At 61.5% G+C, this 22,051-nt stretch overlaps 1 protein-coding gene across 1 annotated transcript; it reads left to right on the top strand.

Annotated features, from left to right (window-relative positions):
* The first annotated feature begins 72 nt into the window (after positions 1-72).
* On the top strand, positions 73-17,960 carry NR5A1 (nuclear receptor subfamily 5 group A member 1). The gene is given in 7 exon segments (XM_086625166.1): positions 73-174; positions 663-804; positions 4,045-4,685; positions 12,690-12,809; positions 13,345-13,492; positions 17,714-17,797; positions 17,800-17,960. Coding segments are annotated over 7 exon segments (1,398 nt in total).
* The last annotated feature ends 4,091 nt before the right edge of the window (positions 17,961-22,051 follow it).

Raw genomic sequence — 22,051 nt, 5'->3', positions numbered from 1 at the left:
GCCGTCCCCGTCCCCCGCCCGCCCCGTCGCGCTGACCCGCTGGCTTGTCCCGCAGCAGGGCCGCCGGAGGGGATGGACTATTCCTATGATGAGGACCTGGACGAGCTCTGTCCGGTCTGCGGGGACAAGGTCTCCGGGTACCACTACGGGCTGCTCACCTGCGAGAGCTGCAAGGTAGGAGCCGGCCGGGGCGTGCGGGGCCGGGGCTGTGCGGGGACCGGGGAAACGCGGCTGGGGCTGTACGGGGACCGGGGAAACGCGGCTGGGGCTGTACGGGGATCGGGGAAATGCGGCTGGGGCTGTGCAGGGACCGGGGCTGTGCGGGAGCTGTAGCCGGGGCTGTGCGGGGACCGGGGCTGTGCGCGGACCGGGGCTGTGCGGGGACGGCTGCACGGGGGAGAGGGGGCCGGGGCTGTGCGGGGAGCGGGGAGGGGGCTCTGCAGGGGCCGGGGCAGCGGGGCCAGCCGCGGGCCGCTTCTCGCTCGTTTTCGTTAGCGGCGGATTCGCGCTCGGCGGCGGGACGGGAGCGCGGCCGCGACGGGAGCCCCGATCGCGGCGGGGATCGGTGAGGGCGGCGGAAGCCTCCGTCGGAAGCGGGGACGGGGTGGCGGGGTGCCGGTGCCGGGGTGCCGGTGCCCGCCGCATCGCCGCCGCCGCCGCAGGGCTTCTTCAAGCGGACGGTGCAGAACAACAAGCACTACACCTGCACCGAGAGCCAGAACTGTAAGATCGACAAGACCCAGCGCAAGCGCTGCCCCTACTGCCGCTTCCAGAAGTGCCTCACCGTGGGGATGCGCCTGGAAGGTAGGGCATGCCGTCGGTTCCCGCGGGCACGGCCGGGCTCCGCGGCTGCGGACGGGGCCGGGGTGGGCGGAGGGGGCTGCGCGGGGCTGCGCGGTTCCCCCCGGCGGCGGTCTCGTTGTCCCTGCCGCGTTCCCGAGCCGGTAATTCCCGCGGCCGCTTCGATTCCGTTTTTCCCTCCCAAGTTAAAAAAAAATTCGTTTTTTCGCGTCGCCTCTTGCTTTTCCTTTTTTTGTTTTTGTTTCGTTTCCCCGCGGGTTTTGGCCGCTGCGGCTTCAACTTTCCAGGATTTTCTTTGCTGGCCGAACGGTTGGGAGATAGCGTAGAAATTATTGTTTTCCTTAAGCACATAATTCCAGGAGGCAAGACCTAAGGAAAACGTTAAAAATTATGGGGCTCGCAATAAAACTGCTACAGACCCACCACGAATTATATTTTTCCTCTTGGTGTCATTTAGTAAAAGAGATTTCTCAGCTGCCTGACTCTCGGGGACTGCAATTACAGCCCCCACGGCCGCCACCTCCCTCGTGCCAGGGAAGTCGATCCCGATTGAGACATCAGAGTCGGGCCCCACCATCCCCAAGTCGCGTGTTGTTATTCCTGCAACGTTTGGCACCGGCCAACGAAATGTACTGGGGACGTGGATCACTGGCAAGGGACTGCAGAGCAAAAGCAGACGGGAAAGGAGCCCCCCCCACCAGACTCGGCCGCCCCCCCACCTCTTCTCCCCCGAAATCGTTTACATTTTGCAGCGGGTGAAAGCAGCCAAGTGCTCCGGCCGGGCTGAGCCCCCCACCTGGCTGCAGTGTGGACCCCGAAGCACGGTGCGTGCTCGCGTTGGGGCTGCTCGGTGCCCGATTCGGGGCGGGAGATGGCGAGCGGAGGCGCGGGAGTGAGACACAACATCGAGCTGCAAAATCAGCCCTTGCAAACTCCTGGTGTGGGCTGGCTTCCAGCCCCCTCTCCAAACAATCCCAGTTTCGCTCCCCTCCCTGGGCTGGAGTTACCAGTGCCCTAAATCGATCCACGATCTCTTGGCAGGTCTGACTGGTGCCGCAGGAGAACTGGGCACCGGGCAGGGGCTGCGGACCCCGGGGACAGGCGGGCAGGGGCAGTGCTTGAGAGGGGACAGGGTGACAGGCACGGTCTCAGCTTGCCCGTTTTCAGCAGTTTTTGTCTCACTCGCCGTGAAGCTCCTTCAGTTCCGCGGCCCGGGAGGGTGGCAGCGGGGTATCGGCAGGCTGCTCCCCCCAACAGCCTCTCCTTGTTTATTTTTCCTGATCCGTAGCGGGAGGGTCACCCAGCGGAGGGTGACATGCCTACGGACTGTCTCTTCTCTGGTAAAAACTGGAGCCTACCTTTTCCCAGTTCCTGGTGGTTTTGGGCAGGGAATCTGAGCTGCTGCCTCAAAGACGAGCATCCACCTCTGCAGAACAAAAGCAAACCCGAGATGGTTGATTTGGGGGACCGAGTGTTGACACAGGCCCCCCTCGAAGTCCCTGAAGGGACGCTGCAGTGAAGCCCATCTGGGGAGAGCAGCACATCCCTGGCCCCTGCTTGCCCTCACCCCTGGGCACACCCTGGGCATCCCTAGGGGCACCTTCTTGGGCACCCCTGTGCCCCTGACCAGGCAGGGAGTGGTGGATGAGGGGAGGCAGAGCTTGGCTCGTCGAGCAGAGGGAGCGGGCAGGGGAGCCGTGGGGTGCGCTGGGTGACCTTGCATGCCACCATGCCAGGAGGCCGCAGCCCGGTGTGCAGCTCGAGGGCTGACTGCGGATGATTTTGTCAGGGGATGCCAGGGGTGCAGGGGCATCCCGGGCAGCTCTGCTCTGGCCCCCTTGCCCTCAAGGTCAGGGTGCATCGGTCGCTTCCCAGCAGCCAGCTGGGACGCAGCAAATGGCAAGTTGTTCTCAATCCCAAGTGAGGCGCAACCGGCAGGAAAAGCGGAGCGGGAGGGAATTAAAAGGCCTCTTCTCCCTTTGTGTTCCTGCCGGGAGAGGGGAGGGGGTGTACTAGTGGTTGCGTGCGGAGGATTTGTGAGACGGGGCTGGGAGCACCTCCTGCTGTCTGTGGGGTGTGGGCAGCACCAGTGAGGCTCCTGCCTGCCTGTGCCCCCTTGCCAGGGGTCACGGGGGTCCGCTTGGGATGTGATCCCTGGGTGTTGCTGGGCCCAGCCTCAAGCGACAGTGGAAACACACTACTTTGAGTGGGTGGGAGATTTGTCACCTTGGTGCGTGCTGGCACAGCCGGACTGTGCGGCCGGGGATGCCAGACCTGCCGGTGCCCGCTCTGCCCAGCAGGATCCCGGCAGGGACAGGCCCCCATGCTGGCCGCGGCCATCCCTCTTGTGTACCGAAGCTGGCAGTGCCCCGGGGCTGCTGCCCAGTGGTGCGGGCCGGCTGGCGGGAGGGGGAGCCGCGCACCCCCGCCTCGCAGGATGCCTCTGGCCACGCTGCTCCCAGCGAGATGCTGTTTTCATGAATAAAGAATGAGGGAGGAAGCGCGAGGCGGTTCCCCTGGGAGCACATTCCTGCTCGCCCTGGAAATGCTGCTGCTCCCGGCCGACGGTCCCGCGTTTCCAGGCTGCCCGGGGCGAGGCTGGGAGGTGCCCTGGCTCCCCGGAGGGGCTGGCCGGGAGTCCAGTGCCCGCAGCATATGTAGGCGAAAGAGAGACAGAGGTAACAGCGGAGCCACGAGAGCAAGACCCGCCTGCAGTCAGTGGGGCCACTAAAGGTTTTTCCCTTTGGTGCTGGCTGCAGACTGGGCTCGCTGGCGCGCTCTCCTCCATCCCTCCGCACTGCCGTCCAGCTCCCAGCTTCCAGCGAGCTGAGGCTCTTCCAAGGGTGGGCTGGGGCAGCAGCCCCTGGGAGCGCAGCGGGCTGGTGGGGAGGGACGAGCTCCTGCTGCAGAGAAGCACCTGCCCCCTCACGCGCTGACACATTCTTGGGTTTCTTTTGGGGTTTGGAGGGAACATCTGCTTTGCTACAGCTGGGAGATTGCGACGGAGCCGTCAGCGTGACTCGGCCAGTGGGGTCCCAGGCTCTGCCGTGCCACGTCCCTGGTGTACACGGCTGGGCTGGGAGTGGCACAGTCCTGCCAGTGGCTTCCTGGGAAGTTCTCCCAGTGCCCCACAGGCCCATTTGGCCACCAAATCTTCCCCCATCATTTTCTCCGTGCCGTGTGGAATCACTGGTCTCCTTCTGTGCGGGTTCACTGCAGCCTCTGCCCTCTCTCTGCCCCCAGCCGTGCGTGCCGACCGGATGCGCGGAGGGAGGAACAAGTTTGGACCCATGTACAAGCGGGACCGTGCCTTAAAGCAGCAGAAGAAAGCTCTGATCCGTGCCAACGGCTTCAAGCTGGAGACCGTGCCTCAGATTGTGTCCCCGGTGCAGAACGACTACAGCCTGTCCTCCACCATCCACAGCATCCACACCATGTCCAAGACCTTGCCGCCCAACCCTGCCTCCCTGACGCCCGTTGACTACGAGCGCAGCCCCTATGGGATGCCCTCCCTGGGAATGACTGTGCCCAGCCACGCACCGCTCGCTGGCTACCACTACCCCTCCTTCCCCAACCGCACCATCAAGTCTGAGTACCCGGACCACTACACAAATGTGCACGAGTCCGTGCCCAGCTACGTGTACCCAGAGACCTACCCCAGCAGCTCCCCCCCTGACATCCCCGAGGTCATCCTGAAGTTGCTGCAGCTGGAGCCCGATGAGGCCCAGGTGAAGGCACGGATACTGGCCTGCCTGCAGCAAGAGCAAGGCAAAGGCCGGCACGAGAAGCTCAGCACCTTTGGCCTCATGTGCAAGATGGCCGACCAGACCCTCTTCTCCATCGTGGAGTGGGCACGGAGCTGCATCTTCTTCAAGGAGCTGGAGGTAGGAGCCTGGGCAGGGGAGAGGGATGCTGCACTGGGTGGGAGGCGGGAGGCAGGTAGGATTGGGGCTGAAATGCCATGAGGATGGGGCAACTCCGGCGGGCACGAGCCCGGGGCCACCAGTGCTGCAGATCTACTGGTGCATCCCCGTCCCTCTCCCGGCTCCCCACGCTGTGGGGCTGGAGGCACTGCGGCCCGGCTGCAGCGCCGGAGCGATTCCTGCCGTCACCACGGGGCTAATGATTTCAGATTCATCACGGCGGGGGCAGGTGTGGAAGCAATCGCGGGCAGAGTGACTGCGGTGTCAAGCTCAAGATATAATTGAAAAATGTAACGTTGAGGAATTATAGTTGAGACAATTCTCTCCTCCGCCTTTAGGAGGAAAATCGATGCTGTCAGGTGGGTGCTATTAGCACCAGGCAGCCGGGGCAGGGCTGGCCGCGGCGGGGGACACCACCAGCCTCCTCCGGAGCCACCTCTGCTGCTGGCAGCCCGTGAGCGTGCCTGGCTGTGGGACGTGGAGCTGACCCCAGTCCCACCATCCATCTTCTCTAGCAAATCCCCCCGAATACTTACTGGGGCCAAGGGGTGGGTTAGCAGGGGTGGGGCAGCCTCTGCCATTCTGCAAATCTTGCCAAGCTTTGAGATGCTTTCTATTCATGTCCTGGCCTGACCTCAGAGCCCAAACTGGTGCAAAAATAGGAGAGAAAATTTTGCAATGTGGCCAAAACTCGGAGAGCCACGTCCCAGAGCGGCTGGGAGACCCGGGTGCCTTCCTGTGCCTCCAGCATGAGGCTGTGCCACCTGGCTCTGGCCAAAATCACCTTCCTTCTGTGGTGCCATGGAACTGTGCCTCTGGATAGGGCTCTTCCCTCTGCCCACCTCTCAGGGTGCCATGGGGCTGAGTGCAACAGAGCCTTGTGGCTCAGAATAGCCGCCGGCTGCCAGAACAGTGTCAGGAAACAGCATTGTGGGGGTGGGTCAGGCTCGTTTCAATCATATCAGTGTCCAGCCTGGATTTTGGGAACAGGGTGGTTGTTGTTTTGCAGGAGATATTGTAAACAGTGTAAATTCAGCTCCCGGCTGTGTTGCCGCGTAGCCTTGTAACTCCATTGTCAGCCCGATTGCGCCACCAAAATAGGCTGTTTCCGTGTGAATCCGCGTTGGTGGGCACTTGTCCTCCCATGGGGTGCTGGGGGGTATGGCAACGCCAGGCACCTCACTGGGACAGGGCCGCCAACATCCTGCCAGGACCGGGGCACGTCCCCTGCCATGCCCAGGACAAGGGGTTGCAGTGCCCAGGGATGGGAGCTCAGCTGAGCATCCCTGTCCATCACTGCCACCCCGGGGGCTTGTGCCTTTTGCCTTCATCCATGCGGTGAGCGTGGGGCAGATTCCCAGTGTCTCGCAAGGCCGGGGATGGCAGGACACTGTGTCCTGCCCTGGCTCCGGAGGGAGCGTGAGAACGCGTGGCTGTCGCTGGCCTTGGCTCCCTCCCGCGCTGCTCAGCAGTGCACAGCGTAACTGGGCAGGTCTGGGCCTCTGGCACGGGGCTGTGGTGCCCGGGCCCCTCTGTGTGTGTCCCCTCGGGGTCGGTGCCAGGACTGCCCGCTGCTCACCTGGCATGGCATGTCCTCCCTGGCACAGGATGGTGGCTTTCCCTTGGGTGTGCAGAGAGAACCCGTCGGGAAGCGGGAGCAGGTCTGCAGCTCCTGAAACCCCATTCCTGCTCCTGCCTGGCACATAAAAGCAAACAGCTGCTGGGGCGGTAAATGAACTCCTGCTAGTGCAGAGTTTATGGCTTTACCCTAAAGCCCGCTAGCGCGGAGTAAAGTCACGATCTTGGAGATCGATGGCCGTCAGGCAGGCAGTCCCCGCTGGGTGCTCAGGGCTCCTTGGAGCAGGGATGCCAGCAGCCCTCTCCATCCCCTGGGAACGCCAGCGTGAAGGCGATGGTCTCTGTCACCAGCCGAGGAAGGGCTGTTGGCTGAGACCAGACCCAGGCTGGAAGGGCATCACACTGGGGCATTGCTGCGGGGCATCACGCTGGGGCATCACTGCAGGGCATCGTGCTGGAGCATTGCTGCAGGACATTCATGGTGGGCTGATGCCAAGAGGGGAGGGGGTACAGGTGGGTGGGGAGGGAGCATGGGCAGATGACCCCATGGACAATGTCCCCTGCCTGAACACTCCCAGCACCCATGTGCTGGTGCCGCAGGGATGTTCTGCAGAGAGGTGGCTTCTCCCCTGGGCATCGCAGGGAGCCTGGAGAGCAGGGCACAAACCCACGGGGATGTGGAGATGAGGGGGAATGAGCCTTTGCTCCCTGCCCAGGGATGGAAGGAGCAGGTCACCCCTGGAGCTGGCAGGTCTTGTTCCCATTCCCATTGACACGGGTGCTTTGCTGTCTCCTCCCCGTGGGGTGGCCAGGGTGGGGGGCACTGGGGAGAGCCCCCCCGGCTCCACCACTGCGCCCAGGGAAGGAGGGGGGGGACATGGGCTAATGGCCTCTTGACATTGGCTCACACGCCACGTCTGCCCGCAGGCGCGGGGCGGTCAGATTGAAAACAGATTTAACTTCCCAGATATATCGTTTCATTTAAGGGCCAGTAATTCTGTCAGTCTGCCACTGACAAACGAGGGTCCCCATGCCAATCCGCCGGGGAGACTGATGTCGCGGCGCTCATCTCGTGTCACCAGGCGGAGAATTACGGACTGCGCTGGCCTTCGGAGGCAAGACTAATAATGCCGCGCGGCAGAGGGGGATTTGGGGGCCCGCTTGTTTATCGAGGGCCGGCCAGGCAGCCGCGGCGCGAGGCCACGCGGGCGGAGGTGGAAGAGGTCAGCGCTGACGCCCATAAATACGAACTTTAACTGAGTCTAGATGAGATGTGTCAGGACTGAGGGAAGATTTGCAGCATCTCTTCAGGAAGAAAAATATGGGCCGGGGGTGAAATATATTTTGTTGGGTCGTGAGTCTCAGGCAACTTTGTCCTTTCAGATGTAATTTTTTTATATATATATGGAGAGAGACAGACAGAGGGATGTGCATGCAGAGGCACACTTGCACACTCACATCGTGTCTGGTTTCGGTTTGGTTTATACACGTGTCTTGCACAGCCTGGTTTCTATAGGTGTTCCTGCCATGCGTACGTATAAATATTGTGCACACAGGGTGCAGTGACCTTTAGATTGGGATGAGCAGCCAGGAATGTTAAACAAATTGCCGCGGTTTCAGCCCGAAGGCTGGGCTGGGCTGGATGTGTGGCGGGTCCCTGCTGCCGGTGGATGGGCACGGCGCAGCCACGGCGGGGTGAGCTGATGTCAATCCCCTCCTCGGCCCCTTCTCACCGTGGGGCCGGGGCAAACCCCCCTCCCATCCACAGGTAAGCACCAGCAGTGGGGGGACGCTGAGGGCAGCACCGTTCCCACGGACCCAGGGGTTCCTGCGGGTCTGTCTGCTGGGCTGCTCTCCCTGGCTTCTCATTAGAGATCTCGGAGCCACGAGGAAGCCCATTTGTAGTCAGTTGCTTCTCTGCCTTTAGCGTGCGTGGGTCATCTTGACCCCATCTCCTGGCCAACAGCCAGAGCATTTTTGGCAGATTTAAAATCTCCTTCTGGTCGTAGATGCTGCGGCAATGTTTAGCATCCCATGCACTGGGGGAAATGTGACGGCTTTCCCTGGCTGCCGGCATCCCAGCTGGCACAGCCCTGCCCTTGCTCCCGGCGCAGGCGCAGAGCCATGATGCCCACACAGCCTCGCAGCCGCCTGCCTGTGAGCAACAGCAGAAAGCAGTAGCCTGGGCAGAGCAGCGTGCTCTGCCAGCTGGGAGATGAGCTCCTGGTCTTGATGGGTTATTTGCTTTATGATACCCATCGCGGTGGTATCTGGGCAGGAGGGTGGGGACTTGCATTGACCATTTAACACCTCAGGCTTGTGGGGGGGTTCAATTGCGAGTGGCTGGCAGACAGTAATCCACTCTCACACTTCGCGGTAGCCAAGGTGACAGGTCCAGCTCACACCCAGTAATTGCCCAGGCGTGGGCTGTGCACCTGCGTGGGAGCAGCTGGGGCACATCCTGCACCAGTGACCTGGCAGGAGGCCCGGGGAGCATCCCTGGGTGAAGGCAGGTCGGGGGCATCCGAGCCCTCCCCATGCCCATGGCACACTGAAGCCAGGTGGGGAGAGGCTGGGGATCAATGTCCTGGAACCTGCTCAGGGATTCCGAGCAAAGCAGCGCTGTTGGCGGGTCACAGCTTCGTAACGCTGCGGAGATGTTCAAGGGCGGGCAGCGGTACCCGCAGCAGGGGATGCCCCAGACCTGCCATGCAGGGAGCAACGTGCAGCAGGGCTGTGCTGTCCCCACGGGGGTTTGGCTCCGGGGTGCCAAGGCACTGGGGTGGCCTGAGAACATTTTGGGGAGCCCTGACACTCCCAGGGCTTCCTCCCCTCGTGCCTATGAACAAGGGAGGGTCGTGGGAGAGTTAAGACTCTCATGTGGCACATCTGCGTGTGGGTCCTGCAGCCCTTTGCCTGGGCAGCACCGTTCATGGCTCTGCACGCCCTGCCTCCCCTCCGGCCCGTGCTCTGAGCCCGTTTGCCAGAGGGAAATGGATTTTTCCGTGGGTCGTTCAGCAGCAAGGTGCTTTCGGCAGCCGGGCGGCGGGGGAGTGCTCGCCCTGCATGGGGAGTGCTTTGCTGCCACATTTTGTGAATGGGTTAAATGCTTGCTTTAGAAAAAAATAAAATCACCTCTTAAAGACAGCTTGCATCAGGTCCTTGATAAAGCACTCACTGGAAAGCCTTGACATTAAAAGAGGAAGATCCTTTGCTTAACTTTTAAAGGCGAGAGTGCGTGCGCACCGCAGCGCCTCGCCTCGCCAGGGCACGGAGTGACTCGCAGTGGCCGTCCATTAGCAGCCTTCTGCTCCCGGGAGGCCAGGCTGGCACTGGGCACTGGGCACTGGGCAGTGGGCACAGGGCAGGTGATCTCCAGCCGGGAGCTGCAACACCAGAGCTGGGCTGCGGGGGGATGCCCACTGCCACCCCAGCTGGAGGTATGGAGACATCCAGCTTGGTCTGGGGCACGGGCAGGGCTGGGGTCCCTGGAGATGTCCACCTGCCCAGCCCACTCATGCTCTGGCTGGCAGCGATGCTCCCGGGAAAGGCCACAGCACACCGGAGGGGAACGGCGGTGCGGCAGGCGCACAGGGCCAAACGTGCTGCTGATGGGGTGCAGGGAGGTGCTCTGCTGAGGGAGCTGAACCTGCCTGGGGAGTTTGGGAGAAGCTGATTAGTCATTTTTAAAGGAAGAAAAGAAGATTTCAAACTCATTGAAATGCTTCCTTTTGGAAAAGCTGAATTTTTTTAAACCATTTCCAGAGCAAAACCTTCAGTCTGTCCCTTCCGGAGCTCATCCTGCTCAGGAATGAGGCACAGGAAGGAGCTTCCAAAACAACACCACGACTCAGCCGGAGCAGAGGAGCTCGGCAGTGGCCGGGAGCGTGTGGCTGGGCTGGCAGCATGCTGCCGTGCCGGGAGCCCAGCTCCCCGCAAGGGCCGGCCGTGGTTACAGCCAGCCGCTCGGGTCAGGGCAGAGGGCATCGGGAATGCAGAAAATCTCCATTTTGTTTTGATGCAGAATGAGCTTTTCCCCAGTTCTTTGTTCAGCAGCTGAACAGAAACCTCATGGTCTGTACGCTGGGCCGCGTACCGCAGCTGCTTGGCTGGCTCGGGCGATGCGGCGGCGAGCCCAGCCTCGGCAGCCCCGCTGCACCCGTGGCACCTCGCTGCAGGCAGGTTTCACACCTCGGGCAGGCGTGGGCACCACAGCCCCCGCCGCCATCGCTGCCTTCTGCGCCGCACCTCCCTCCCCGCGCTGCCGCACGGCCGGCTCTGACCACCCACCGCACTTGAGAAACAAATCCCGGCGGCTCGCGGGGAGCGCTGGGCTCCGAGACCATAAAGCTCTTTCTCATCTGACTTCCATTCCTTTTGCAATCTCCCAGTACTGGTTTATTGCAGCCTCTTCAGCGAAACGAGGGTATTATCCAGCCCTGTGATACTGCATCTGTCTTCCTTCCATCAAAGGCAGTGAGCACAATGGCACTGCAGAGCTCTTCTGCTGGTGCCGAGTTTGCTCTGCGGGGAAGTACCGCTGATAACCCCGGCCCTTTCCCTACAGCCTTGCAGGAGAGGGAGGCTCCGGGCAGGGGGGGGTTCAGCTCTTTGCAGAAAGGACTTGGGGTCCCATGGAGAGCAGTGATGAGGGACGCAGCCAGTGACCCGCGGTGGTTGTGGTGGGGCACTGGGGAAGACAGCTGAGCGACGTGTCTCCTGCCTGCTCCTGGGCCAGGATGGCAGCACCCCTCATCCAGGTGTGGGGGCCTGGCACAGCTCTCCACTTTGCCAAATGTCGCTGTTGGCTCCGGCAGTGCATCCTGCCCGTTGCTGGCGCTGCCTGCAGCCTGCCGGCTTTCCCGCGAGACCTTCGCAGGGGCAGTTTGTGTCCTGGGTTGAGCTTTTACCAGGGACGTTTGCAGGCATGCCTTTGAAAGCGCAGCTGTGCACGCTTCTACCTGTGTCTGCACGTACGCACCAGCACACGTGCAATCACGCGCATGATCACGCATGGGTTGATGCGTGGGCAGGGGCCGACGCGGCAGCTGCAGGGCGCAGCGATGCCCCGTAGCTGGCGGCTCCCCCGCGGCTGTGCTGCGCTGTGGCAGCTCTGTGCCCTCCCGAAACCTGCCATGCGGGCAGGGAGGCGAGGATGGGCACTGTCTTCTTTCGTCTTAAAGTATCCGGAGGGGCTGCCTGGAGACAGAGGGCCTTTGTGCAGCAGCCGCGCGTTCCCTCCCACCCGGGTGCCAGGACATGGCCAGCAGTCATTTTGTTAAAGATTTGTGTGTGGTTTGGGAGGTTGTGCCTGGTGGGAGAAAATCCACGCTGATAAGAGCCAGCGAGTGCCACTGAAACACGCTGAGCAGCTTGAAAGCTGGCTCTGCGCAGCCGCCCGGCCCGTCTCCTCTCCTCCAGTCCGGGGTGCCCCCTGCCAGCTCTCACCACTGCCGGGCTGGCCTCCCCTGGCACATCTGCCAGGCGTGGGGTCGGTGCTGTGTGAGCGCAGTGCAAGGCATGCGTGGGGCGTGAGCAGGTGTAGACCCAGCTGTGGGGCACCAGTGGTTGCCATCCTTGCCATAGATGCTGACCAGTGCTGTGGGCATCAGAGTTGCCATCCTCTCCTCCCACGTGCCGTGGAGGGAGGGCCGGAGATGACACATGGGGTACCACAGGGACATGAAGAGGGGTGCAACGTCCAGCACAAGCAGACGTGGGAATCAGGAGCCAGACCGGGGCTTTGCAATTAGCATTTCATTAATCAGATGAAGTATCTCCTTGCTAGGAGCTTGTTCACAGGTGGGCTGCGTTTTCCATGTGTAAATGATGTGTGAGACTTTGGGAAACGCTCTGCAGGTGGGTGGATGAGAAGAGTTTCAGGTTCTTGAAAAACAGGGCTTTTGCCAGGCTGTGAGGGTCAGGGGCAGAGTCTGGAGGACAAAGTTTTGTCCCTCCTGTAGGAGCCAGAAGGCCCAGTTCACACTCTGCTTTGTGTAATAGCACTGATGGCTGGACTTACTGCTCTACTTCTGGACGCTTAAACAGTGAAGATGGGTTATTTTTTGACACTGATGCCAGTCTGGTAGAAAAGCCCTTTCTGTTGTGCTCAGGGTGAGATGCAGATGGGTGCAAGTTCTGCCCAGGCTTGAAGTTAATGTGGCAATGTGCCGTAGTGGCTGATGGTGTGAGTTTGAGCTGCTGCTGCTGCATGGCTGGAGCATGGAGCTGACCCTCAAATGCTGAGCTGGGGGCTGGGGGGTGGTGCAGGGACCAGGGCAGCCCCTGTGCAGCCTGTGCAGATGCAGCCCAGGTGGCACCCATGGCTGTGCACGGCTGGCTGTACCCTGGAGCGATGGGCGTCAGTGGTGCTGCTCTGTCTTTCAGGTAGGTGACCAGATGAAGCTGCTGCAGAACTGCTGGAGTGAGCTGCTGGTGTTTGACCATGTCTACCGGCAGCTGCAGCACGGCAAGGAGCACAGTGTGCTGCTCGTCACCGGCCAGGAGGTGAGTGCCAGCTGATGCAGACCACAGTGGCTGCTGTGGCTGGGCTGATGGGGCAGAGTGGCAGGGCTGCAGTGGGGATGTGGGGGTGACTTTTGTCTTACTTCTGGCTGAGCATGGCCAACCCAACGCAGGGCAGACGAGTGGTTTATGCGTGCTTTGAGACTGCTTGTGCAGAAGATGCCATCCCATCCCGTCCCACCATCCAGCTCCTGCTTCTGGTGAAAAATCTTTCTCATGGAAAGATCACTGGCTGCACCTGCACTTGCAGGGATGGGGTGTAAGAAGGGACCCCTTCCCGCCCAGGGTGGTTTTTGGAGACATGGGTGCCCGCAATGCCAGCACTCTGCAAGGGGCCGTTTTAAGCAGTGCTGGAGAGATGGGGTTCCCATTTCACCCATCAGCCTTCACTTTGACACCCCTAATTCCCAGTCAGCGCTCTGGGCTGGTGTGCAGCTCCTGCTCTGCGCAGGGTCCCCCACAGCGGGTTTGGGGGGTGCTGGGGCTGCAGTGGCTGATGCCGTCCCCGTCCCCGCAGGTGGACATGTCGACCATCGCAGCCCAGGCCGGCTCCATCCTCAACACGCTGGTGCTGCGGGCGCAGGAGCTCGTCCTGCACCTGCACTCGCTCCAGGTGGACCGGCAGGAGTTCGTCTGCCTCAAGTTCCTCATCCTCTTCAGCCTCGGTGAGCGCTGCCGCGGGGGCACCGGGATGCGCTCGGGATCACGGCGGGCGGGAGCGCGGCTGGAGGGGGCGGCCGCAGCGCCGGGCCCGGCCGTGCCGGCGGGGGACGGAGGAGCCGGGAGCGAGGGCTGGGACCTGCCGGCCCCCCCCGCCGCGGGGGTCGCGCGGAGCCTGTTTGGGTCCCTCGCCCGCCGCACCGGGCGGGGAAACAGCTGCTGATACGGGGGCGGCGGCCGGGCCGGCCCTATCTGCCCGGTTTGCGTCAGGGAGCGGGCGGCCGCGGCGGGGCCGGGGCTGCGGCGGGGCCGGGGCCGAGGCGGCGGGTTCGCACGGTCCTGCCTCCGCTAGACAAAATACGCGGAGCCGCGGGCGCTGCTGCCAGAGCCGGGCACGTCCCTGGGGCTGCGCGGCAGCTCTGCCCACTCCTGCCCCGATCTTGCTCGATCCTGCCTTGTCCTGCCCCAATCCAGCTCTGTCCTGCTTTATCCTGCCCTGATCCTGGCCACCCTGCCGCCCCTGCTGGGAGCATCTCCCCATCCACTGCGGCCAGGGATGCGTCCGTCTCCTTTTCCCACAGGTGTCACCCCGAGGCAGGGACACTCATTGGAATCCCACCGGTGTGGTCTCAGCCCTTGGTGGGTGGCATGGCCATGGGCAGTGCTGAGTTCCGTGGGGACCCCGGGGCACCCAGCCACCTTCATTACTGGTGCTGACACCTTCCCCTCGGCCCCATACCAGTGAGAGATCTCACCTTTCAGCACCAGGACGGCAGCGGGGCCTGCATGGGGCTCAGCTGGCGGCTGCGCTCCCAGCTCACACCTCTGCTGCCACGGCTGATTCACGTCACACACCTCCACGGCCACTGCTAATTGCACCCACCCAGACAGGGCAGGAACCAGCATTTCCTCAGGGAAAATTGCGCTCAGGTCCCTGCAGCACCCGGGTGCTGGTGCTGAGCTGGGACAGCGAATCCAGCTTGGGGCAGCCCTGTCCCCAACCCCATTCCCATCCCCATCCCTGTCCCAACACCTTGGTCTATATTTGCACATGTGCATGGTGGGTCCCATTCGCGGGGGCTCCTGCCAGGAGCTCTGTGCCCCATCGCCCAGCGCAGCAGGCCATGAGCTGCACTCTCTGCCGTATGGTCACCGCTGTCTATTTTGGTACTTGGTTGCTTGGCAGAGTTTGCATCACTGCATGTCACTGTCGCTGAGGAGCCGCCTGCTCCAGGAGCAGCACTGCCACCGGGTTCATGAGTCAAGTGGGAGCATTGACGTGCTGCAGGCAGTGGAACCCTGTTCCACATCTGATGGGCTGGAGTCAGGGCTAGTACGGTCGGAAGTTTGACTTGGGTTTGCCGTGGACGTGTCTCCACTAGCAGGCACATCTGGCAGCCGTGGGGGGCCCGGGCAGGGTGGGTGTCTCAGGGCGCAGGAGCTGCACTGCTGTCATGTCCTGCACCTGTGGCATCTCCTCCCGCAGCTGTCTTTTCCTCTAGAGCTGTTTTGAAATCCAGAGAAATTAGATACGATAATTTGCTGTTCAAACAGTGATAAGGTGCGGCACAAACTGTGCCGGGGCTGGGAAATAAAGGTCCCCGAGCTGGGACCTTCCCCAGCTGTGCTGCCCTGCACTGGGAGGGCCGGTCACCCTACACTGCCCCATGTCCCCCCACTGCCCCCTGGCACGGCACGGCGAGCAGGAGCAGAGTCCTCCCAGAGCACAGCCAGCACTGGTGGACACGGCTGCCGTGTAGATCGCGACTGCGGTTCCGCTTCCCTGGAGCAGCGGCTTTCAGGGAGAGCATGGAATCAAATCGCTGTGTTTTCCCAGACATCATTTTGCCCCAAATACAACTTTTTCTCTCCATATTGCAGAGCTCACTTGGAGTAATTTGCCCTTCGCAGGCTCAGCTGTAGAGGCTGGGATTGTGTATTATGTGCAGGATGTAATTGCCTTTAACAAGAGAATTTCCACATTTACCACTCTGCCACAGCACAATCAAAGCCAAGCCCTGCTCACAAGAGCTGCCATTTGAGTTCTAAATAGATTTCTCTCCTGAGCAGGTAAAGAGATTTAATTAAAATTAGGGCTTCTCAAAATAGCAATATTTATGAGGACGGCACAGGTTAGCTTTGTTCTACAGAAGGGCTTAATAGAGCCTTAATGGATTGACCTATCATTCGATTTCATGACTTACATTCATGAAGCAGCTACTCTTGGGGAGGGGAGGAAGAGAGGCTTTTATAGCCCACATTCCCTTAAGCGTTTGCAATTTATCAGCAGCTTCTCCCAAACAAAAGGAGCTGTGAATAGGAAGAACACTTGAGGGCATAGAAATAATCCCAGGCATATCTGTATGTGTGATGGGAGGCTTTGTCACAGGACAGTCTTTGCAACTGCTGCAGTGTCTCTAAATGAAGTGAGTCAATGTTATTTGGACAACATTCTTTATTCCTTGCAGGAATGAAAAGATTATTCAAATATTCAATTAAACAGTGAATAGGGTCTTTCAGAGAACCAGGTGAGTTCATCGAGTAGAACTAGCTATTGTTGAGCCAACTCAGGGGATAGATTTGACATTTATCAATATAACTTCTTTTTTTAATGACATGCACAATAACCTTATGCAGATAAAGAGATTTCATAACAACAACCCGGGTGGAAGAGAGATGGCCACAATAGGAGCAAATGTGCCGCAGGAGTGAAAAGGGAAGGGTGATCTGATAAAGTGCATCTTGGTAGGACCTGTGGCACTGTGTGCCTGGCCGAGGGCATGGCCAGGGCTGTGCAGCTCCCTGGGCTGCGCTTCCACTCCCCGGGCTCTGCCTCAGCGCGGGCCGGGGGCTCCCAGCTTGGCTGGGCTGGAGCAGCACCGGGCACCGTTGCACCCCTAGGGAGCCCTGTGGGGCCAGGTAGTGTGGGGGGCCATGGATAACCCCCCCAGAAGTCCAGGTCCTGTCCACTCCCTCCTGCTCAGCCACCTCCACCACCAGCACCATACTTTGCCCTCTTGGCAGCTGGGGACCTGTCTGGGTCAGAGCTGTGCTTGATTCCCCTTTTTTGGGGTGAAAACCCCCAAACACTCAACCACCTTGGCCAGAACCCATGCCCAGATTTCCCTGTTCCCAGCCTGTGGGCGGGATATGTGCGGGCTGCCAACGCAGACCTGAGTTTGGCAGCAGTGGCTGCTGAACATGGGCAGCAGAGCTGGCGGCACCGATACCCGAGCACCGTGCTGCTGGGTGCCTCTGTGCCGTACAGTAAATCTATTAAGTCCGCTCACCCCGAAGGGACTCGGTGCCGGGGTTTGCAGCGCGGTCTTCTGCGGGCGGGAGCCAAGGTACCATCACTGTGTGTAGCTGTAGTGGCTGACGGAGCGACTGAAATCTGGGTGCGGGGCCGGTCCGACAACGTGTTGCGCAGCTCGATGACCAGTGCTTGGTTCACGGAGCACTCATGGCAACCCGAGCACCGAGGCAGAGTCCTTGGAGGGCAGACCCCAGCTCAGCCTGCCCCAAAAGCCTGCAGAAACCCCGAGGCACCAGCCTGGGCCGTCCCTGCAGTCACCCTCCTGCCGTGGCTGCGGTCACAGGGAGGTTATGGACTGGTTGCCCCCAGGGACAGCCTCTGTGCTGGGGCTGTGCGTGCCCCGGCTCTGCGGTGCTGCCGTGGGGCTGCAATGGCCCCTTGGCTACCAGACCCTGCCTGCACCCTGGTGCCGCTGCCTGCTGCGCCACTTCCCACCCTGCGGGCAGCAGAGCTGGCAGCGGGGTGCCAGGAGCTGCTGTGACCCTGGCGAGGTGCTGAGGATTAGGGTTTCCAGGCTGGTGAGCCCTGTTGCCACATTGGAAACTCGAGGTTTATCGGGGAATTAATTCAGCCGCTTCCTCGACCTTCAGGAATTAAAGGGGGCTGACGGCAACGGCGCCCTGTGTGTGGGTGCAGCCCATAACAAATTTTTGCTTTGTGGCTTTCTGCCCTTCCACTGCTGGTGGGGGTTTGGGCATCTGTCTTCAGCATTAGAGGAGACCCGGGAGGCAGGGCAGGGATGGGGAGCCCATGGCCAGGCAGGGACTGGGCGTGGGACCCTTCATGCACTGTGTTCTCGTGCACGAGGAGCGTTGATGCGGGAACACGGGCTCCTCCTGGCACCACGCGGCATGGATAGGGCAGACAAGTGGGCTTGGCACTGTTTCACTGTCCTATCCCCCACTTGCAGACGTGAAGTACCTGGAGAACCACATGCTGGCTAAGGATGCTCAGGAGAAGGCCAACGCGGCGCTGCTGGAGTACACCGTCTGCCACTACCCCACTCCACGGACAAGTTTCGCCAGCTGCTGCTGCGGCTGGCCGAGGTCCGGGCGCTGAGCATGCAGGCGGAGGAGTACCTCTACCACAAGCACCTGAGCGGGGAGGTGCCCTGCAACAACCTCCTCATCGAGATGCTGCACGCCAAGCGGACTTGAGCGCGGGCGCCAGCACGGACCCGGCGAAGCCCCGGCACTGCCAGGGGCAGGACACGCGCCCGGGGCTGGCGGGCCAGCAGCGCTTCTCCACCCGCCTTTCTCAGTGATGCTGTTTAACCTGTACTATTGGAAAAGTCCCAGATGGTTTATTTTAATACACAGTGAGGATGGTTGATGGCTGCGGGGCCGTGGGCTTGGCTGCCGGACTGTCCCATCGCCAGCACTGCTCCAGCTCCTCTGCATGGCCAGTGCTCGACCTGTCGCCTGCCTGACCGAGCTCTGTGGCACGAAGGAAGGGTAAAGCCTGTCCCGGCTTTTCTCCTATTTATGCTCCTCTCCTGCTGTCCTACCGGCTGTTTCTCCACCGCTGCCATCCCTTCCCCAACCCTGCCCCGTGTCTCAGGGCCCCTCGTGCACAGAGCAGGGGAGAGGCGAGGTGAACCCCCCAAGGCTGCGGTTTCGCCGTGGTTGGGGTGTCCCCAGGCAGCAGCACCGAGGCAGAGGGTTTCTGCAGGAGCCGAGCAGAGCGCTGGGGCTGGAGATGTTGGCCCCATGCTGGGACCCCAGGGTGCACGTGCCAGGGTCCCTGCTCCTGGCTCCCCGCAGCATTGCTCCTGCTCTGCGTCCGACCGCTGCCCTGGCCAAGCGCGGGAGGCAGGGACGGGCAGCGCTGAGCCTTCTGCTGAGATTCATTTTCTCAGTGCTCGTGGTGCCGGAGGCAGCAGCTGTGGCCTTGCAGCCCGTGGCAGCCGCAGTGCCCGGAGCCCACGGGTGCCCATGTCAGCACATCTCTGCGATGTCAAAGCTTTGCTGCAGAGGCTGTAAGGGGTTCAGTACTGGGAGCAGGTGATCGTCCTCAGGACACTTCGGGCCCATGGCCCTGCTGCTGTGCCCTTGGTGCCAGCACAGCATCGCCGTGGCTGGAAAGTATCGCAGGCATCGGCGCCATGAACCGAGCTGGTTCCCAAAGCGTGAGGACAGGGTGGCCCTTGGGGCAGTGTCCCCAGTGCCTTGCTCCAGCCATCAGCCATGTCGTGGTCGTGTCTGGGGAGCAGCCAAGGGGCAGGATGGGGCCAGGTTGGCCCCTGTCCCCCTCCTGTCTGCAGGTGATGCTGGCACAGCAGCTGGGCGGGGGGAGATGCTGGGGCAGCAGTGGGTCCGGGCTCCAAATAGCCCAGAGCTGCTCCCGTGCCAGCACGTGCTGAGGGGCTCGGGGGAGCTCGGGGGCTGTGCAGTCCCCTCCTGCGTTTACCTGCCCAAGTGAGTGGGTAATAAGAATTGTGCTGCGCTTCATGCCAGGCTGGGCTGAGCCCTTGGACCCCCGCCACGCTCTGCCACGTCCCCAGGTGACAGCAAATACTGTGCCAAAGCCATGAGCACAGAGCCATCGGCTCCTCTCCCACTGCAGGACAGGGGCTCATGGCTCTGGGGGGGGCAGGGGGCTGCAGCCCCCCGAGCTGGGACGTGCCAGGCTCTCGCTGCTGCTTTCTCTCCATCTCGGCCATGCTGTTCTCGCCTCCCGCCCTGCCACCGCCACCAGCAGCCCAGCACAGACCCCCACCATGGCTGGGCCCCCCCAGCCCCATGGGGCTCCTCCAGTGCGACCGGGGTTGGTTCAGGTTTGTTCCCACGGCGGGTGTTTGCTCCTCGTTCCCAGGGGGCTGTCGTCCGCCGCGGCTCTGTGCAGAGCCGGTGCCTTGAGGAGCCGCAGACGCTGCGCCCGGAGCCGCGTGGGTTACGGAAGCTTGTTAGATGCAGAAGAGCATGTTTGTCTCTGCTTTTCAACATGTTTGTGCATTTTCCTCCTGAAGTCTGTGGTTCGGTTTCACCTTCTTCTTTCTTTGTGAACTTAAAGAACTGGAGAAAATGGTTTGGGAGGTAAAAGATGTTTTATTTTCAGAAAATGAAAAGTGTCCTTAAGTGTCTCTCTCTCTCTCTCTGTCTCTCACATCCTTTTCTCTCTCCCATCCCTGCCCTTCCCCACTCCCCACCCTTCCTTCCCAGGCAGGAGGTTACCAACTTCCTTGTCAGGAGCAAACCACTGTAATAAATTTTGCAGTTCATTTAAAAAGGCAGATTTTGTCTTTCTTGACTATCTTTCTAACCCTCTGTGTTGGCACCACCCCCTCCTCCCGGCTCCCCGCGGGCAGGCAGCCCCCTGGGAGAGCCATGCATGGCCCTGGCGAGCCCCCGGAGCCCACCCAGGAGCAAAACCACAGCAAAGCAGAGAGCCCTGCAACAGCTTCCGTGGCCCGTCTGTAGGTACCGCAGTGCTGCAAGCGCCCCATGCCCTGGCTCTCCTCGCCCAGCAGCTGGAGATGCTGCTCGGCTGACTCCGGCCGCGGGAGCGATGGGCTGCACTCGCATCTCGCCCTCTGACCCGCGCGGAGCTGCTCCGGCGCTGCGGTTCCGAACGCACGCCGGCCAGCACACGCTGTGCTGCCACCGCGACACGCCGCAGACGGCACTCGGGAGCGTGCAGCGCCCCGGGCCCTGCACCGCGGCCAAACCCCCTCCCCTGCGGTCGGCCGCGTAAAGCCATGGCACGCTGCCGCGCCTGAACACGAGCCCATTCCCATGGATACACTGCAACAAGGAGAGAAGGGTGCCTCTAAATTCAGCATTTACTGTCATCGTAACCAGCAAAAACCCCGACACAGTTTACGTGCTCTAAACACCAGGGAGGCAACGGAACGAGTCGGATGCGAACAACAGAGGGAGAGAAAACACAACGCAGGTGGCGAGGGGCCACGCCAGCCGGGTGGGAGCCCCGGGAGCAGCAGGGAGAGGATTTTTGTCCTAAAAAGCAGAAGATGCTATGAAGTCAGCTGCTTTCGAAAAGACTTGAAGCCAGCCGCCGTCTTCCTTAGCGCATGTGCTTCCCAGGCGGCCCGTCGCCAGCCCTGCCCCGGCAGAGCGGTGTGCCGGTTGGCAGCGGGGCCGGGGAAGGCAGCCATCCCCGCTGGCACGGGAGCACGGGTGCACTGCCTGGGCACAGCTGCCACAGGCAGAGCTGGGCTTTGCCCCATGTCGCCTGCTCCGGGTGCCCCCCGCCAAAGGAGCTCTGATGGCAGCAACAACACACACACACACTTGCTGCCGCGGTGCCATGGGGTTGCTGGCAGCAGCGCTGCACCAGGCCAGGCCTGGCTGCCCGGCATGGGCTGCACGAGCTACAGGGAACCCGGGGCGGGCACACGGGCTGGGCAGCAGTCACGACAGGTACCTGCCCGGTGGTCGCCTGCCCCTGGGGAGGAGCGGGGCAGTCTTCGGCAGCAGGTGAAGCCTCGTGGGACCCCGCGCTACCCCAGCGCTGCCCTGGTTTTGTCTGCACATGCTGCTAGGAAGAAGCACAGGGCTAACGACTCTGCCTGGGCCGGGACAGCCCTCCGCATGGAAGCCAGCTCCTCTGACCCGCTGTTCTCCCGGCTGCTGGAAGAGCCTCAGCGTTGTCACCTCGTCGCCCAGAAACTCCTCAGAAACCTAAAGCAAAAGAGAGACGGTCTCAGCTGTGCTGGCAGGGGGGACAGGGCGGGGGTCCGGGGCAGCGGGTGCACCCGTGGGGGTCCCACAGCGCGCTGGGACAAAGCCCAGCCCTGCTGTGGGACGGAGCGTGGCCAGCCCTGCCTGTTGCTGCTGTGGCTCTGCCATCCCACAGACCCCCCCACCCCTTTAGGGGTGTCTCGAGTCCAGTCCTTATGGCAGGGAGCCAAAGCAGCTACCATGCATGGGGCTGGCACTGTAAGGAGCAACCTCTTCTTCCCCCTGCTCAGTAATTAGCCCACTGTGCCCAGTGCCAAGCTCTGAGAGCACTGAAGAATGAGGTTTGAATGGGATTTAATGGAAATACCAACACTGCCATGGCAGAGAGCACCAATGCTGCATGGGCTGCACCTCTGCCCGTCGGGAAGGACGACGGAATGGATGGCAGCGGCGATCCCATCACAGGGCAGCCCCGCAGGGTCGGCATGGGCAGTCTGCATTCTCCAAGTGCCCACTCAGGTGCTTCGCTGGTTTTGAATCCCAAAGATTCATGATTTCCTTATTGTTTTAAACCCAATCTTGTTTAACACGGTGTGGCGAGAGTTGCA

This window comes from Tauraco erythrolophus, chromosome 22 (genome assembly GCF_009769465.1).
Source record: "Tauraco erythrolophus isolate bTauEry1 chromosome 22, bTauEry1.pri, whole genome shotgun sequence".
NCBI lineage: Eukaryota > Metazoa > Chordata > Aves > Musophagiformes > Musophagidae > Tauraco > Tauraco erythrolophus.
This window is presented reverse-complemented; position numbering and strand designations above follow the sequence as displayed.